The 19736-nt window shown below is 43.0% G+C and overlaps 1 protein-coding gene across 1 annotated transcript in view; it reads right to left on the bottom strand.

The window, feature by feature from the left end:
* The window catches only part of LOC114910506 (antigen WC1.1-like), a 64888-nt gene extending 47129 nt beyond the window's left edge, over nt 1-17759 (bottom strand). Inside the window, exons 1-12 of the mRNA XM_029251886.1 lie at nt 17702-17759; nt 12281-12592; nt 9294-9599; nt 6685-6999; nt 6177-6500; nt 5158-5463; nt 4670-4972; nt 3306-3617; nt 2020-2334; nt 1026-1340; nt 519-842; nt 83-388 (exon numbers count right to left, since the gene is read on the bottom strand). Of these exons, the coding sequence (XP_029107719.1) occupies nt 83-388; nt 519-842; nt 1026-1340; nt 2020-2334; nt 3306-3617; nt 4670-4972; nt 5158-5463; nt 6177-6500; nt 6685-6999; nt 9294-9599; nt 12281-12592; nt 17702-17759 (3496 nt within the window). The remainder of the gene's footprint in view (nt 1-82; nt 389-518; nt 843-1025; nt 1341-2019; nt 2335-3305; nt 3618-4669; nt 4973-5157; nt 5464-6176; nt 6501-6684; nt 7000-9293; nt 9600-12280; nt 12593-17701) is intronic.
* Between the last annotated feature and the right edge of the window lie 1977 nt (nt 17760-19736).

Here is a 19736-nt window from a genome sequence, read left to right as displayed (position 1 = left end):
ATCTTAGTGCAAGGTATTATGAACACTCCCTCCCAGAATATCTTCTCTGTTTACCAGGTCTTATGTTGTGAAAAGAACTGACCTGAACACACAACTCCCACATCCTCCTTGTGAACGCAGTCATGGTTTCCCCACTGGGCAGAAGGACAGTCCCACAGAGATGATTCGTTCCCCACACAGCCAACCTCATCCAGCCATATAGATCCATTTCCTGGACCAAAAGAGGTAGAGCGGAGAGCCGTCCCACACTGGAGCTGCCTGCACACCACCTGAGCATCATTCAGGTCCCAGGAGTCATCACACACTGTTCCCCAGGAGCCCTGGTGGAACACCTCCAGCCTCCCTGCACAGCCACCCTCATCACCCACCAGCCTCAGGGACCTGTGCTCTGGGAGAAGTTACCAAAAAGAAGAGACCTTGTATTTGTAAAACATACATAACATTTAATAACTAGTGTAATCCATCCATATCCAAACAATATTCATTATGAATTCAATTTAGAAGTCATGTGTACTCACTGGAACACACTATGGACACATATGAGCTGGAACTGCAGTTGAATGTGTGTGGAGCACTGCAGTTCCCCAAGTGAAACTCAGTCCCAGAGCATTGATACCCTGTGAGACACACATCAGTGTCCCCTGTCCCAGACAGGGAGGAGCTGTAAATCCTCACTGCTGAACCACAGCCCAGCTGTCTGCAGACCACAGAAGCCTCCCTGATGCTCCAGGAGTCCAGGAGAACTCTGCTCCAGGTGTGCTGGTAGTGAACCTCCAACTGACCCCCACAGCCACCTTCTCCAGACAGTCGGACCGTCCCATTGAGGCTGGAGAGAGATGATCCTGTAGAAACATTAGCATCTCATAATGGGTATCTTACAGCACCAGCAGTTCATTCTGTGCTTTGTATATTTTTTCCAGAGAGTTTTATAGTAAACAGAGCTGATGTACAAAAGATTGTTTCTATACAGACATGTGACTGTGACCCCTCTCCTACAGTACAGTGTTGAGCACAGCGGTCCTCACCAGTACAGATGACTCCTGCATCATGTTCATGAGAGCATGGAGCTCGGTTCCATGAAGAAACAACACACTGGGACAGGTGTGTCTCCTTCCCCTGACACTCAAACACATCAGCCCAGATGGGACCACTGCCCTCTCCAAACCAGGCCTGTCCTGGCACTGCCACAGCGCTCCCACAGCCCAGCTGCTGACAGAGGACATTGGCTGCTCTCAGATCCCAGGATGCATCACACACTGTGCCCCACTCAGTGAGGTACTGTAACTCCACTCTCCCAGAGCAGGAGTCTGGGCCGTCCACCAGTCTGCCGTTTGTGTACCCTGTATGGAAAAGAATGACACAGTAAAATATTATGGAAATAAAGACCACTGTAAATGAGGATTTTTAAAAAAATGGCAGCATACAGGTTTTGTTGGGGGCTGAAAATGTAAAACTTTCAAAAAAAATCGTTGAGTTCATTTATATTTGGATTTTCTTGAATCATCTTCTTTCAAAAAAAAAGTTTTTAAAATGTGTTTCTTGCAGAGTGAAACCTACTTTTATTTACATGGTCAGCTGATATTTTGCAGTAAAGACCACACAAACAGAATAGTAGTGTGGGACTGAATTAATTCAGTTTGTATCCACAGTGTTTACAGTACAGATCTTGTGGTCCTCAGTAACGGTGATCAGTAATAAAATGTATTGGAATGTTATCTGTTGAAATTGTCAACAATGAAGACTGTATAAAGCGTGTGAAGACAACGCATCATTATTTTCAGCTTTTCCATTAATCACTTAGTGGACACCTTTGACTAAGGCAGCCAGCAATTATAAATCACACATTATCTGAAACCACTTGTCCCAAGTAGGGTCGCGGTGAGCTGAAGCCTAACCTGGCAACACAGGGTGCAAGGCTGGAGAGGGAGGGGACACACCCAGGACAAGCGGTTCTGTATACTGTTTTAATAGTTATGTGTCCAACAAAGTAGATGGTGTACCTTGCAACTCGAATCTTACCAGAACACACGAGTCCCACGCTGTCATCATGTGAGCAATTCTGTTTCTTTGTGGATGATTTCGGACAGGAGTAAACGTTTGACTCGTTCCCTGTACACTGAATCTCCTCTGTCCACATTTGGTATCCCCCCTTCCCAAAGGCAGACCCTCCCAGCACCTTCGCAGGGATCCCGCAGCCCAGCTGCCGACACACAACTTCGGCATCCTGCAGGTCAAAGTCAGCATCACACACTGTGTACCAGGTAATTCCATGCCGGATCTCCACTCTCCCTGAACACAGGTGTGTACCCTGTACCAGTCGCACATCTTGATGACCTGAGTGTTAAGAAGTAATCAGCTATCATTATTATAGAGTATTTTGTTCAGTTTTACACTTTACAGAGAAAATACTTGTCATGTTTGTAGAGACAGTGGTGATGTGAACTGAAATGCAGTTTGTGTACAGGTGCAAAAGTCAATAGTGAAGCAGTGACGCTGGGTAGAAGTGAACTTGATGGCGATTAAAAACAGAGACTTGAAGACGTGCTGACTGTGGGATTTGAAGGACAATGAAGACAGGGAGCTGGACAATGAGGAGGGACAAGAAGAACACAAGGAATAGGTAAATTAAAGGCATGAACAAACAGGTAAGGAACACTGGACAGAGTGAACTTCAAGAGGCAAGGAGAGAAGATCACGAGCACTGGTCGAGATTTCGCCAAGTCCATAGATGTTCTTCACTGTCTTAAAGATTGTCTGATGGTTTGGTTGAAAAGAGGTGTGTTGAATCCTACTGGTTTGTTTGCTGTAAGGTCCCCTGCAAGTCATCTACAGAACTGCTCCCAGGGGTGGTGACGCAACTAATACCCCAGTAACGCAAATTCACAAAATACTGTATGCTGTTGGCAATGTTGAAAAAAAATATTTTGGAAAAATTAACTCGACTGGAACAAAAAAATGCCAGATGGCAAGGGATTGTAGTGAAACAATGTAAAAAAAAGTGTGACACCTTCCTGCTCACCTCTTCTGGTCAAAACACGAAGTCAGTGTAAAATGTAGATCATTTATTATTTTGTGGACTCAAGTGATTGGATGAAACAATGTGCCCTGAAGTCTCTTTATCAGCTCAGTGCATGTTTGTTTGGTTGGTTGGTTTTACATGCTGTTACAAACGATGGGTAAATGCAGACACAAGGATAGGAGTACAGAACCAGGTTGAGAAGATTCTTTTTTATGCCCTCAGCGAAAACACCCAACGAGGGCTATTTATAGACCTCTTAGATAGGATGATAAACTGAGTTGTGCACCTGAGCAGATGGCCCCAGCATCCTCATTATGACCACAGTTATGTTCTCCCCATCTACGTGACGCACAGTCCTTCAGTGTTGGTTCGGTGCCTCCACAGAGAGTGTCGTCTTTCCAAATGTTCCCAGTTCCTGGACCAAAGTGAGCATTGAGAGGTGCGTCTACAGCATCTCCACAGCCCAGCTGTCTACACACCACTGCAGCATCAGTCATATCCCAGTATTGGCTACACGCAGTTCCCCACTGTCCTTGATGAAGAATCTCCACTCTCCCAGCACAGCGACTGTTCCCGTTCACCAGCCTCACATCACTGCCTGGAAGAAGAGACACGGAGGCACTTTAGTTAAATAATTTCAATGTTGATAAAGAGTCTGTCACCTTGTTCTCAAACTGGTATGACATCAAATAGTATCCAACATATATTAAGCTGACTGGCTGCTTTTTACATCAGCAATGTTGGCCTGTAGAGTGTAAAGCTGAGTCCCACTCAAATTTACTCCTGATACAAACACATTTCATCATATTCTTTTCTAATCTACAGTGGATATCAAAAATCTACAGCATTATTTAAATTTCAGCTTTTTTGATGTAAAGGTTGAAATTTAAATTAGACCTTATAACCATGAATAGTTAATGGATAAACACACACAGGCTCAAACCGCTTGTCCCAAGTAGAGTCATTGCAAACCGGAGCCTGACCCGACAACACAGGGTGCAAGGCTGGAGATGGAGGGGACACACCCAGGATGGGATGCCAGTCTGTCGCAAGGCACCCCAAGTGGGACTCGAACCCCAGACCCACTAAAGAGCAGGACCCGGCCAAGCCCGCTGCACCATTATGCCCGCCAATGGATAAACAAGTTAGCAATCTTCAAAGTAATAATTTAAAATTTAAAAAATCAAATCCATGGATAAACAAACACACATTTGGATCAAGTGGTAACATATGAAAATGTAGAAAGAGTTCCTCTTTAATTTGTACATTAATTTGTACATTCTTACAGTGGAGCTAATGTGTCCACATTACAATCTAACAGGCTTGAAGCTAACAGTAAAGTGTTGATTTGAAAGTCCTTGCATAAAATTTAATATTTGAAGTTTAAATTTGGTTCATATGGTTGAAACAAACGAACTGTACTTAAGAATCACACATCTGCATCTATGTGTCTCTCTCTGCTAATGTAATGTACACATTGTATTTTCGATGCGATGTACGTCGCTTTGGAGAAAAGGGTCTGCTAAATGAATAAATGTGAATTCTAACAGATCAAGGAGAACATACTTATTTAACCCATTAGTAATTAAAATACATTTTAAAAAAATAAAAGTTACAAATTTGTGCAACACATAACTTCAGCGAACTTACTTTCACAGGTAATACTGGCGATGTCATTATCGCCACATGTGTTGTGTCCCCAGGGAGAGGATGGACACTGCCGCAGTGTGGAGTCATGTGGGCGACATTTGACAATATCCAGCCAGTTTGGAGCTCCTTTCAGTCGAGATCCTGCACTTGAAACAGTTCCACTCTTCCCACAGTTGAGCTGCTGACATATGAGACTCACAGTGTTTGCGTCCATCTGATTGAAACACACGTTTCCCCAGGTGTCATTGTAATAAACCTCCACCTGCCCAGAGCAACCTTCAGCCAGTCTCAGATCTTTGAATTCTAACAAAAAAAGAAAGAGGTTGACAAATATTATAATGTAAGCAACAATCACTCTCTCAGACATACTATTACTCACTGCAGTACGGTAAGCAATAACATCTTATTTACATATTGATGTTTCACCAATCACATTTTACACATTTCCTTTTAAAATTAACTTTTAAAATAATGACCACATTCCATACCTGAGCACACAACGCCTACATCCTTCTCATGTCCACAGTCATGTTGTCCCCACTGTGAAGAGGGACAGTCCCACAGGGACAACTCATTTCCCACACAGCCCACCTCATCTAGCCAGGTGGATCCATTTCCTGCACCAAAAGAGGTGGAGTTGAGAGCCGTCCCACACTGGAGCTGCCTGCACACCACCTGAGCATCATTCAGGTCCCAGGAGTCATCACACACTGTCCCCCAGGAGCCCTGGTGGAACACCTCCAGCCTCCCTGCACAGCCACCCTCATCACCCACCAGCCTCAGGGACCTGTGTTCTGGGAGAAGGTACAAAGGAAAGAAGATACCATGTATTTGTAAAACAGGCATAACATTAAATAACTAGTTTAATCCACCCATATCCAAGTAATATTCTTCTGTGATATGCTTTGTAATGAATGTGTTTTCTGTGTGAGGGGGGTGCGGTGGCGCAGTGGGTTGGACCGGGTCCTGCTTTCCGGTGGGTTTGGGGTTCGAGTCCTGCTTGGGGTGCCTTGCGACGGACTGGCGTCCCGTCCTGGGGGTGTCTCCTCCCCCTCCGGCCTTGCGCCCTGTGTTACCGGGTAGGCTCCGGTTGCCCGTGACCCTGTATGGGACAAGCGGTTCTGAAACTGTGTGTGTGTGTGTGTTTTCTGTGTATGTCTGTTCTGAAAGGAGATACACAGGGATGGAGGTACCATGTTTTTCTATTGTATAGGATTAACATTAAGTTACTAGTGTAATAGGGGGGCACGATGTGCAGCAGGTTTGGCCTGTGGTTCAAGTCCGCTTGGGGTGCCTTGCAGCAGACTAGCATCCCATCCTGAGTGTGACCCCTCCCCCACCAGCCTCACGTCCTGTGTTGCCGGGTTAGGCTCCGACTTGCTGCGACCCCGCTTGGGACAAGCGGTTTCAGTCAATGTCTGTGTGTGTGTGTGTGTGTGTGTGTGTGTGCATGTGTGTGTACAATACTCATCACAAATGTGCTTTATAATGAGGGATCAGTACTCACTAGAACACACTATAGACACATATGGGCTGGAACTGCAGCTGAATGTGTGTGGAGCACTGCAGTTGAGCAGGTGAGACTCAGTCCCAGAGCATTGATACCCTGTGAGACACACATCAGTGTCCCCTGTCCCAGACATGGAAAAGTTGTAGATCCTCACTGCAGAACCACAGCCCAGCTGTCTGCAGGCCACAGAAGCTTCCCTGATGCTCCAGGAGTCCAGGAGAACTTTGCTCCACATGTGCTGGTAGTGAACCTCCAACTGACCCTCACAGCCACTTTCTCCAGACAGTCTGACCATCCCATCGAGGCTGGAGAGAGATGATCCTGTAGAAACATCAGCATCTCATAATGGGTATCTTACAGCACCAGCAGTTCATTTTGTGTACAGTATATTATTCTTAAATGAGTTTTAGAGCCAATGGAACTGATTTACTGAAGATCGTTTCTATACAGACATTTGACTGTGATTCCTCTCCTACAGCATAGTTATGAGCACAGCACTCCTCACCAGTACAGATGACTCCCGCATCGTGTTCATGAGAGCATGAAACTCGGTTCCATGAAGAAACAGCACACTGGGACAGGTGTGTCTCCTTTCCCTGACACTCAAACACATCAGTCCAGATGGGGCCGCTGCCCTTTCCAAACCAGGCCTGTCCTGGCACTGCCACAGCGCTCCCACAGCCCAGCTGCTGACAGAGGACATTGGCTGCTCTCAGATCCCAGGATGCATCACACACTGTGCCCCACTCAGTGAGGTACTGTAACTCCACTCTCCCGGAGCAGCGGTCCAGGCCATCCGCCAGTCTGCCGTTTGTGTACCCTGCGGAAAGAGCAGACAGGCAGCTGAATATCAGGGAAATACAAAACACTGTAACTAAGAATTTAACAAAATTATCAGCATAAAATCTATTTTCAATCATTTTTTAGTTTTTCTTTGTTAACCATTATTTAGGTGACTCCATTGTCCGAGGCAGCTTACAACATTAGATTTGTATACTGAGCAACTTACAATTATTGACCCATGTACAGAGTTTCAATGATTTTATTGTATCAGTTTTAGGTAAATACCTTCTTCAAGGGTACTGCAGCAGCGGTGGAGACCCAACTTGTGCCCCTTGTCTGATGACAGCTCCTTTTAAGATGACTGCTATAACAACTAAGCTACCCACTGTCCATATTTTACTACTAATTTAGTAATACAATGGTTAATTTTCTGGGCGCCTCCCACAGGAGCTAGTCTGAGCACGTTCCACTGGGAGGAGACCCCAGGGCAGTCCCAGGGCATGCTGAACAGATTATATCTCATGTCTGTTCTTGGAACACCTGGGTGTCCCCCTGGAGGAGCTAGAGCATGTGGTTGGGGATAGGTAGGTTTGGGCCCACTTGCTCTGCTTCCTACTACTGGGACCCTCACCAAGAAAAGAAGAAGGAAACTGACTGACCATCTTATTTGATAAACGCACACATTGTACATTTTCTATATTTGTATGGAACAAATGTTTTAAACAGTCAAGGACACTGATGGAAAAAATATGTGAACCTCTAGGATAAAGATCTTAAAAAGGCGATTGGAGTCATATATTCCAATAAATACAGGTATGAGTTAGACTTGGTTTCATATGAAAACCATATTCTGATTAGTTGCTCTTCACAACAGAGCTTTGTGGAATATGTGGAATATGGCTCTGCCAAAAGAGATTTCAAAGGACCTCAGAAGAAGAGTTGAAGCTCATAAGATTGGAAACCATTAAAAAAAGGATTCTTAAAGGCTTGGACCTCCACTGCTAAGCAGATTCCATTTGCTGCTCTCCCTCAGAGTGAATGCTCTACAAAGATTAGTGCAAAGGCATGCAGAATAATCTGAAAGAATCCAAGGGTGACAGCTAAGGATCCACAGGCACATCTTACACTTGCATGTAACAGCTGTGATCATGAGTTTACATTCAGAAAAATAACGAACATGAGTTGTGTTTGTGAGAGGTTAACCACAGAGGAAGCCAGTGTTCTTCAAAAAACTGGTGTGTGTCTCAAGCTTGCTAAGAACAACTTAGATGTTTCACAGCACTATTCCAACAATGTTCTGTGGACAGGTAAGACAAAAGCACAAACTTTTTGGTATGTACATAGTGCCATGTTCAGAGAAAACAAAACACTGCATACCAAACATAAAACCTCATCCCAGCTGTGAAGAATGGTGGTGGGAGTATGGTGCTGTGGGGCTGCTTTGCTTGTCAGGGTCTGAATAGTTTGTAGCCACTAACAGATCAAGTCCAAGTTGTATATGGAAATTCTGCTGGAGAATGTCAGGTTTCTGATCTAAAACTTGAAATAAGCTGGGTCACGCAACACGACAATGATCCAAAACACAGGAGTAAATCAACAACAGAGTATTTTTTGAATGGTTGAGTTGAAGTCTTGACCTCAATCCTCCTGAAACGATATGGTGTGATTTATTCAAACAAGAGGTGAAAAATATGCATGAAATGGGATAGTTCGTACAAAGAAATGCACCAAAATGCTGACAAAAAGCAGCTACACAAAGCATTTTCTTCAGGTGACTGCCAAAAAAGAAGCTTCCAGCAGTTGCGAAATATATGAGTTCACATTCTTTTTTCATCAGTGACCTTGACTGTGTGAATGATTTGTTGCGTAAAATGTAATGTGAAATATGTATGTTTTAAATAAGACTTTATTATTATGGCTAAGGAGGGGGTGCAGTGGCGCAGTGGGTTGGACCACAGTCCTGCTTTCCGGTGGGTCTGGGGTTCGAGTCCCGCTTGGGGTGCCTTGCGATGGACTGGCGTCCAGTCCTGGGTATGTCCCCTCCCCCTCTGGCCTTACGCCCTGTGTCACCGGGTAGGCTCCGCAACCCCATATGGGACGAGCGGTTCTGAAAATGTGTGTGTGTGTATTATGGCTAAGATGAAAATCAGATCACATTTTATGAGCTATTAGGATAATTCTAAATAATTCTTCGATTTGCCTTTTTATCTACCAAATGGGGTAAAGCAGTCATTGCAGATTTGTTCATTCAAATAGTGCAACACGACAGTAATTTCTGCTAAGGTACTAAATTTGAAACACAGATCCTTGAAAACATATTTCAGATCTTACCAGAACACACAAGTCCCACGCTGTCATCATGTGAGCAGTTCTGCTTCTTTGTGGATGATTTCGGACAGGAGTAAACATTTGACTCGTTCCCTGTACACCGAATCTCCTCTGTCCACATTTGGTATCCCCCCTTCCCAAAGGCAGACCCTCCCAGCACCTTCGCAGGGATCCCGCAGCCCAGCTGCCGACACACAACTTCGGCATCCTGCAGGTCAAAGTCAGCGTCACACACTGAACCCCAGGTAGTTCCATGCTGGATCTCCACTCGTCCCGAACACAGGTGTGTACCCTGTACCAGTCGCACATCTCTGTGACCTGTAATCCAATAGGGAATCTCAAGTGAATCTTTCAGCTTTCACTAACACTTCATTCCCCTCACAGTGTTAAATAGACAGACGCACAAATACACACATTCTCTGAACCATTTGTTCCATTTGGGGGTCACAGGGAGCCAGAGCCAAACCAGGCAACACATGACATAAGGCTGGAGGGGGAGGGGACACACCCAGGACAGGACGCCAGTCTGTCACAAGGCACCCCAAGCGGAACTCAAACCCCAGTCCCACCGGAGAACAGGACCTGGTCCAACCCACTGCGCCACTGTGCCACCGCTCCTCCCCACCAGGCAAGAGACAGACAATATGTATATATAGATAAACTACAGCAGGGTGAAATAAAATATCCAAAGTACAAGTTAAACAGGAATTATTCAAAGCTGCACTATTATTTTCAAAGTAATATTTCATTTAGTGCGGGGGTGCGGTGGCGCAGTGGGTTGGGCCACAGTCCTGCTGTCCGGTGGGTCTGGGGTTCGAGTCCCGCTTGGGGTGCCTTGTGGCGGACTGGCGTCCCGTCCTAGGTGTGTCCCCTCCCCCTCCGGCCTTACGCCCTGTGTTGCCGGGTAGGCTCCGGTTCCCCTGTGACCCCGTAGGGGACAAGCGGTTCTGAAAATGTGTGTGTGTGTGTGTATTTCATTTAGTAATCATTCAACAAATCACTATCATTTCAATCAGCGTAAACCTTTATGTATGATAGTAGTACATTACAAGGCACTGATGAGGAAAAACTCATGCTAAGAGGAGCACAGTGAATTTGGATAGAATAAAAGGACACCTAGATGAAATCCACAGTAACTGATGGAAACAAAGAATGATTTGTGCACCAGCAAAGAATTCTGCTGGGACATTGTGCTGGGAGCCGTTAAAGCCATCTTCCAACGTATGTCCGTTCAAGTTACAAGTCCTTTTAAAACAACTTATGAGACATTTTACAAGATTTACAAGGATTGAATTTGGCTTTCACATGACTCCTGAGAGCTGAGCAGTGTTTATATTCATTAATTTAGCAGATATGGCACGTAAGTATTAACTAGTACAAGCTGTCCTCCACTCATGACATATGCAACTTATGATGATCTATAGTTACAATTGTCCCATAAACTCTATTAAATTCTTTCTTTAAAAGGCAACATTTCATCATAATGTCTAACAATGACCGCTACATCTGCCATACAATAACGGAGGCACTGTATTTGTAACTGAATCAGTGTGTTCATCAAGAACTGCATTTGATTTACAAAAATGTTGTATTTAAAGAACATTGTGTTTATTTGAGGGGGGCATTGTGTGTGTGTGTGTTGTTGATGATTCCATTCAAGTTTCTAGTTTAAAATGACTAGAAAGGAGAAATGTGATTGTTCTGATAATGCAGGAAATAAAATTGCATTGCATAAAAATGTTGCATTGTTCTGTATTTATATTACTGTATATTTGCATTATTTAAGAAGAAAGACATGTAAAATCAGAAATATAACAAATCTCAAATAAAATGTGGCATTCAGACTTGAATTATTTTTGCATCCTAATTGTTAATATAATACAGGATTTTTTTTATTAAGTTGACTTACGATGAGGTCATTGGAATAAAACCAATTTGTAAGTGTCGGACTACCTATATTTACCTGATACTTTTGTTCAAGGTGATGTACGGTGTGAGGTACACACTACACTGAACTCACTATAGTCTATCTATTCAACAGAGTCGGTAACATGCTCAGACACACTCACACACACATTAATAGCAATTTAGAATCATCAGTTTGCCTGTAACACATCTTTGGACAGTGCGAGGAAACCCACATGAATATATGGGGAAAATGCTGTCCAGCCCATACACCATATTAAATTATTGAAATTGATGTTTTCAGTGCAAATTCATTTTCATTTTTTCATACATTTGTTTTTAATCTTTACTGTTCTGTTTAGTTTTTTGTTTTTTGGTTGACTTAATACATGAACACTGAGTGCCATATGTGTGTTTTTTTTCTGTGAGCGTCTGATAGGTGTAGAATAAGTAACAGGTACGAAGGAGCCGAACGAGCACAGGTAGACAGCCATATCGTACTGTAGAGGAGTTAAAGAAGGGAAACTGCCTTGTTTTGTTGTGTTGTAACAGATGTTAATTACTGAAGTAACTGCGTCCATTTTAATGGGATCTGGGGACATTGCAGGATAAATTTTTGTCAATTTTGGGGCTCCGGAACACATAAAAAAGGTCACTGTCATACCATTTCATCTAACAGTGTTTATGTTTCCGAATTATGAGAATTCATCTTATGAAGAGTATTTCAGAAATAAAATACCTTTGTAAGGTGGAAGAAGACTGTATAAGTTTCTTTGTAAATATGATACTGCCAAACGAAACATTTAATGTCTAATCCGCAGTTATGGAAATTGGAGAATCGGTACAGAACATGAGAGTTCATCCACTGTGCACAGACAATGAAAGGACAGTTGGATTCAATGACCTCAAAGTATCACCTGAACAGGGTTATAATTCAGTCAACTGTGGAAATTAATATTACAGAAAATATAATAGAATACATGTAATCTCTACATATTTGTGTTTACGTATCAGCAAGTACCATATAAAATGCTTTTCATTCCAAACAACTGTAAAGAACATGATGTAATTTATGTGTCTCCTACCTGAGCAGATGACTGAGGCATCATGAAAATGATTACAGTTATGTTTACCCCATCCTTTATGTCCACAGATCTTCAGTGTTTTCTCTGACCCCTTGCAGGAGACATAATTCATCCAGATCTTCCCTTCTCCTGCTCCAAAGTATCCGTATTGCGGTGCTGCTACAGCATCTCCACAGAACACCTGTCTACACACCACTGACGCATCATTTATATCCCAGCCACGTCCACATACAGTTCCCCACTGTCCTTCATGAAGAACCTCCACTCTCCCAGCACAGGGACTGTCACCGTTCACCAGCTTCACATCACTGTCTGGAAGAACAGGAGAGACAAAAAAATTATTTCCAAGTGCTACATACAGCATACTGTATATACACACACTGAAAGAGGCTAAAATTCCCATTGCTCACCAACAAGCTATGAATAGTTTAGTCTTTTCCGGTTTTTCAAACATGTACGGTTCAAACTGAAATTATAGAATACACACTTTCTTTAAACATCTGAAATTAGCAAATGCACTTATCTAGAAGTTCTGGAAGGGCTACGAGACCATTTCAGGGATACTCTATGAGACAGTTCAACTTAAACACCCTACTTCCCTCAACCTGATGACCATATCTGGGTGTAAACGTATGAACACTGACCACCCCGGACTGCCGACTCACACCAGTTCAGCTACATATGCAACATGTGTCACATCGTATGTTTCCTTTTTCTGTTTGCATTATTCTCCATTGAAAGCTCTAAAGGAGCCTATTGTGGAGGGTCATCCACAAAATTAAATTATTAAAATACATGAATTCTTTATCAGTAATAACTTCTTCTAAGGCAGCGACATGGTGTCCACACACTCATCCAATCACATTATACACACTAGGGACAGTTTAGTCTGCTGTTTTCCTGATACACTGGTATTTGGAAATTCACGTTGAGGAAAATGCACTTCTAACCAGAGACAGTCAGATTCAAACCCGTGTCCAAACACACAACCTGGGTGCTGTGAGGCATCAGCGCTACCTGATGTGCCACTCTCTATTAAATACACACATTGCTCAAATAACTGCATTATTTTATTCTGGAAATCTCAGTTTGGAGATGTTCAGAGCGGGTTGGGCTATTATTATTTCTTCTGTTTTAAAAAAAATGTTTCCCCGATGGTGGAGTGCGGTGGTGCAGTGGGTTGGACCACAGTCATGCTCTCCAGTGGGTCTGGGGTTTGAGTCCTGTTGGGGGTGCCTTGTGATGGACTGGAGTCCTGTCCTCGGTGTGTCCCCTCTCCCTCTGGCCTTATGCCCTGTGTTACTGGAAGGCTCTGGTTCCCTGTGACCCTGTCTGGGACAAGCAGTTCTGAAAGTGTGTGGGTGTGTCTCCCAGATGAAAAATGTCATCTAAAATTAAAATGCCAAAATAAAATATTCATCATCTTCTTCTGCTTATCTGGGGCTGGGTTGCAGGGGCAGCAGTCCAAGCAGAGTCCTCCAGACTTCCCTCTCCCCGCACACCTCCTCCAGCCCCCATGAGGAAACCCCAAGGCGTTCCCAGGCCAGCCAGGAGACATAGTCTCTCCAACGTGTCCTGGGTCTGCCCCGAGGCCTCCTCCCAGTGGGACAAGCCCGGAACACCTCCCCGGGGAGGCGTCCAGGAGGCATCCGGAACAGATGCCCGAGCCACCTCAACTGGCTCCTCTCGATGCGGAGGAGCAGCGGCTCTACTCCGAGCTCCTCACTCTTTCCCTAAGGGTGCGCCCAGCCACTCTGCGGAGGAAACTCATTTCTGCCGCTTGTGTCCGCGATCTCATTCTTTCGGTCATGATCCAGAGTTCATGACCATAGGTGAGGGTAGGAACGTAGATCGACCGGTAAATTGAGAACTTCGCCTTACGACTCAGCTCCTTCTTCACCACAACAGACCGGTACAATGACCGCATTACTGCGGACGCCGCACCGATCCGTCTGTCAACCTGCCGCTCCATTTTTCCCTCACTCGTGAACAAGACCCCGAGATACTTAAACTCCTCCACTTGAGGGAGCAACTCCCCCCTAACCCGGAGGGCGCAGTCCACCTTTTTTCCAACTGAGAACCATGGCCTCGGATTTGGAGGTGCTGATTCTCATCCCCGCCGCTTCGCACTCGGCTGCAAACCTCTCCAGTGCACGCTGCAAGTCTTGATCTGATGAAGCCAACAGGACCACATCGTCCGCAAAAAGCAGAGACGAGATTCTGCGGCCACCAAAACAGACACCCTTCGTTCCCTGACTGCGCCTAGAAATTCTGTCCATGAAGATAATGAACAGAATCGGTGACAAACGGCAGCCCTGGCGGAGTCCAACACGCACCGGGAACAAGTCTGACTTACTGCCGGCAATGCGAACCAAGCTCCTGCTCCGGTCATACAGGGAACGAACAGCCCGTAGCAGCGACAGGCGCCAGAGACTTTATGGCCGCAGCTCCGAACTGCCTCCCCGACAATTGGAGGTGTGGAACATAGTCCATTCGGACTATAAATAAAATATTGTTTTTTGATAATTTGACACACTGTAATAACTGGGGTTAATAAATAATTTTGCAGTAAAATTGTGTTTTCCGATTAAACTTATCACCTGGGATATCAAGGTAACTGGAAGACAGTTGAAATATTTTTTAATGAAAGGCAAAATATTCTGCTGTACAGTGGACTGAAAACTTAAAAGGGACTGCGTTTACTTCTTTCCGCTGTTTCACAGGACTATCCTTACCGTGTTGATTCGTTAGTCTACCTTACTCTGTTATACCTTTACAGCACATTCCCACGGACATTTTAGCTGTTTGTAATTGTGAAGCTGCTCCAGGCACTTTGATTCCTTTATTCTGGGAATGTGGCACAACAGAACATTACTGGACAAATTAAAACAAATTTAAAGTCCTTTCATATAAAGCTACAGTGGGATTAGAAATCAACTCTACAGGCTTGACCAATTCTATATGGCTGTGCTGTCTGTTGTGTCGTTGTACAAACTCTACAAACACTCGTATGATGGCGATGCAGGAAAATGCTGCTGTAGGGAATTAATGAGCCAGTTGTATTAAAATAGAGCAAATATTTCATAATCTGTTGCAGCTCTTTTATGCGGGGCCCAATGAGCTGAATATATTAATTATTCACTTTTATTAATATTTTTCATGACTCTGTCATTACTGTTAGTAAAAGCTACTTTTTTCTCATTCTTTCACTCACTCTGTCACTTTTTTACTTACTTCTCCTTATCAGGCTACAGTGGTTCAGAGCCCATCTTGAAATTAATAACTATTAAACTGGGAAGGGTACACCCACGGTACATCGCAGGGTATCAAGCTTGTCTATAACCTTTAATTTATCTCGAGTTGAGTTGCTTATATGTCTTAGAGTATCTTAACAAACTAATTAAAAACAAAAAGTTCAAATAAAAAAACTGAATATCTAATTCTGAGGTGGTATGGTGATGCAGAGGGTAGCATTGATGTGTGTGGAGTGTGTATGTTCTCCCCGTGTTCATGTGGATTTCTGTTCGCGGAATAAGCTCCAGACCACAATCCTGGATTTGACAAGCGAGTATAAATAATGGATGGAAACTGCAGTGTCAGCATCACTTTCATTGATCTGCATACATGGATAGATAGACAGATAGATATAGAAAGACAGGAGAACAGACAGTTCAGTCGTACTATATGGACTTCATATCCCCATTTCAATCTTCCGTCTACATCTAGTACAACTAAATTTGGATTAAATTTAAATCATGACATTTACATTTAAACAGAGACATCTGAAATCATGTTATGAAGATCTGGTACTACTTTCTACAGATAGTTAAAGCAAAGTTATTTTTTCTGCTTGGCAAAAAAATACAATAATAATAAAAATAATAATAATAAACTGAAATATATCTGTGCCTTATCAAAATCCACAGAAAAAAATTACTGAAATTTACATTTACATTTATTCATTTAGCAGATGCTTTTCTCCAAAGCAGCATACATCTCAGTGAGAATACAAATTTGTGCATTACATTAGGAGAAAGAGAAAAAAAAAAATGAAATAAACATGTGAAGTGCAAAATTTAAAAAAAGCATAGCTCAATTAATTTAGAAAATTTTACCCTTATAATGTTTATAATGCATCCTCACCACCTTTCTCTTTTTCTATATAAATGTGCTTTCATTAATTCAGTCATTTTGTATCTTCAATTTATTTTTACAGCGCGCTCTTCTCACGCAGGGACACGGAGAAAAAGAAAAGTTGACTAGAGAGCAGCGTGATACATCATCAATGTACTTTTTAAACTATAAGTTTGCCTACTGGCCACGGAGGAAAGGAACAAAAAACTCCCAACTGAAAGTCAAGGGAGAAAAGAAATCCTCAGGGGGTCCAAGTGCCAGTGGCTGCCCCCCCTTCAGTAGTCTGGACAAAATTTCATGCAGTTTGTCTGTTTTAATTAAAAGTAAAACTACAAAAACCATAAATCACTCACACACACTGTCTGAAATGTTTGTCCTAAGTGTCTGAACCAGAGCCTAACCCAGCAACACAGGGTGGAAGGTTGGAGAGGGAGGGGACACACACAGGACAGGACGCCAGTCCGTTACAAGGCACCCCAAGCAGGACTTGAACCCCAGACCCACCAGAGAGAAGGTACAGGCCAAACCCACTGTGCCACTGCACCCCCCGACCATTAATAATTACATTTTATTTTATGTATCTATAACAGGCTCTGGACCGAAAGTCTGTGCTCACTGCAGACGTGAACAAGCAGTTAGTAATAATAACTTTAAATATGGGGAAAAAAGTACCACGTCAATTTTTTTTTTAAATTATTATTATTTAAATTTTTAAATTGAATTTTTTCTATGGGTATTCGAGTCATGTATCCTATAAATGATCTACAGCAATTTGAAGGAGTTCTACAGCACAGCACAAAGGGTTATGTGGTCTAGAACCAACAGCCTTCTAAGTAACAAGTCCATGTCCTTAATTACTGAACTGCCTCTTTACAGTATTACACTGATAAAATATAAAGAAATGCAATGAGTAAATATAAAACAGGAATTATCAAGAGGGAGAAAAGTTCTCAAAATCAAAACATCTAGCTTTTTCTGCTTTTCTGCTTTTTCCCCAAATTAAAGAAATAAACTGCTGATGCAGCCGTTCATATAAAACCAAACATATAAACAGAAATGTAAGTAATTAAACTACCTGCAAGGACTTTGGAGTTTCAGTGTCTTCGTACCAATATTTTACTCCCAAACAGCAACTTAAATACATCAGTGTTGCAGCAGGTTGTATTTCATATTTACTGTTTGCACAGCCTCTACAAACTACATCACCTCTCAGACTGTCGTCCCCTGACCCCTAAAACCCCGACATGTGAGAGGAGCTCTGGAGCAGAAGTAAAACGTGGTACTTACTGGCTGTGGTGGACATGAGCAGGGATGAGAGCATGAGGATGAACAAACAGCTCTCCATCTTCATGAGCACAAACCAACTGTCCTCAGAGCAAAGTTCAGAACCCAACCTTGAGCTGTGAGCTCTCAGGGCGAGCGAGTGCCTTTGTACCATCCTGGACCCCCATGGAGAACACGCCCCCAGCCACCAATCACACTCAGCATTGCCTTATGAGAGGAGTACAGGAACACATGAAAAGTGTGGAAACACCAATCAGAGGAATCTCTGTGTGTTTCCTCCATATATACAGATACTGTAGCGCTGAGGTCTGACTTGACTCCTCCTTCCACTGTAAAGCACTTTGATTAAAAAGCACATACTTTTTCAGAGTTCTGAATGTTTACTTGCTTAAAAAGGGACATATTCATGATGTACCAAGGAACAAGCTTCTTTGAAATGAATCACAAACCCTCATCTTCGTAAATGGAAAAAGAGTCAATGCTGGTTTTGCTGTATTATATTAAATGTGTTTTTTGCCCAGTTCTGCTTCTCTGCAGCTGCATGTAAAATCTTTATATGAGCTGTTCAGTACATTTCATGTTAACAGTACGTTTATTTCATGGTTATTCCTCAGCGGAAATGAAAGGCTGCAACATCAGAATAAATACACATTATACCAACAGAGAAAGCATGGTGAAAACCAAGTAATGTGAACCAGTAAATGCGGTTTGCAGCAACTTGCTGATTCTCTTCAGCAGTCATTTCAACATCTGTTTATGAATTACTGCACCTACAGCAGGGGGCGGTACTAAGCTATAATAAAGTTGGAATTACAACGATACACTGAATATGTACCATCAAAAAATATAAACTTGCTGCAAGTTATTTGTGTTCAGTTCTGCATGAATTTTACAAGGTCAGGTTTAGTGTCCAACTGGCTGAGCAAAGACTTGTTTTTCATTTATTTCCTTATTTTTCCTTGTATTTCATGTAAATGAAAAGATTTTTTCCTCACTTTCAATATTTTGGACACCAGCAACCAATATAACACCACGTCCAAGCAGATCCATGTTCATCCAAGATCATTTTAAGAGTAACACTAAGACATGATTATCAGATTAGTATTGGAATTTGTGATGATTGATCCTAATACTCAGTAATTTCAAATAAATTTTGATTTAAAAACACTTTCTGTGTTTCAGTAACAAGTTCATTACAGGGTCACCCATGTAGTCATAATGTCATTACAAGGTCACCAACAGTGATCTCGCCCGTTACAAAAGAGATGAAGACCCATCAGGTAGTTAAGTGGACTTCCTTGCTAAGGATATAAGAGTAGTCAGCCCATGTTCCATAACTTCATCAACTTGGATATCGTTAAAACGAAATTTCAGAAGAGAAAGAATGAGACCAAACCCTTGGCCATACCCAGCTGTCAATCACACACAACACATATAAAACCCCATTAACGTACCACATGTGCGGCATTCTGTATGCTTGTGTGTCCTACACACACTGCTGTTTCTGTTTCCTCCCTGCGCTCCTTGCTCTGTGGTGGTTTGCCTGCCTTCCGCTCCACTCTTACCAGGTGGTCTGGTGCAGTTCCTTGCCATCCCCTCAGCCTCTCTCAACTGGTGTTCCGCAGGGCTCAGTGCTGGGCCACCTACTCTTCTCAGTCTGGTTACAACCTATAAAACAATCAATAGATCTGCTCCCCAATACCTACAAGACATGACCACTTGCTACACCCCAACCAGACAGCTGCACTCCTCCTCCTCTGCCAGCTGGGTGGTCCTTGAATTTTCAGACTTACTTTTTCCCGATCTCCTGCGTACTCAAAAAGCATGTACTATATTATCTGTTTAATGATTAAAACTTAAAAAAAACCCTATATGCAGCTATTTGTGTAATGTGTACTGGATCATATGGTGGCATGTGACTAATTCACTGTACTCAAGAACCACATATCTGTATCCAGATCTTTCGCTCAGCTACACTTGAGCTGTCGTGCACCTGTGACGGTGTGACAAGAGCACGTTTGTTCTGTCTTTCTACTTG

This window comes from Scleropages formosus, chromosome 5, assembly GCF_900964775.1.
Source record: "Scleropages formosus chromosome 5, fSclFor1.1, whole genome shotgun sequence".
NCBI classification, from domain to species: Eukaryota; Metazoa; Chordata; class Actinopteri; order Osteoglossiformes; family Osteoglossidae; genus Scleropages; species Scleropages formosus.
This window is presented reverse-complemented; position numbering and strand designations above follow the sequence as displayed.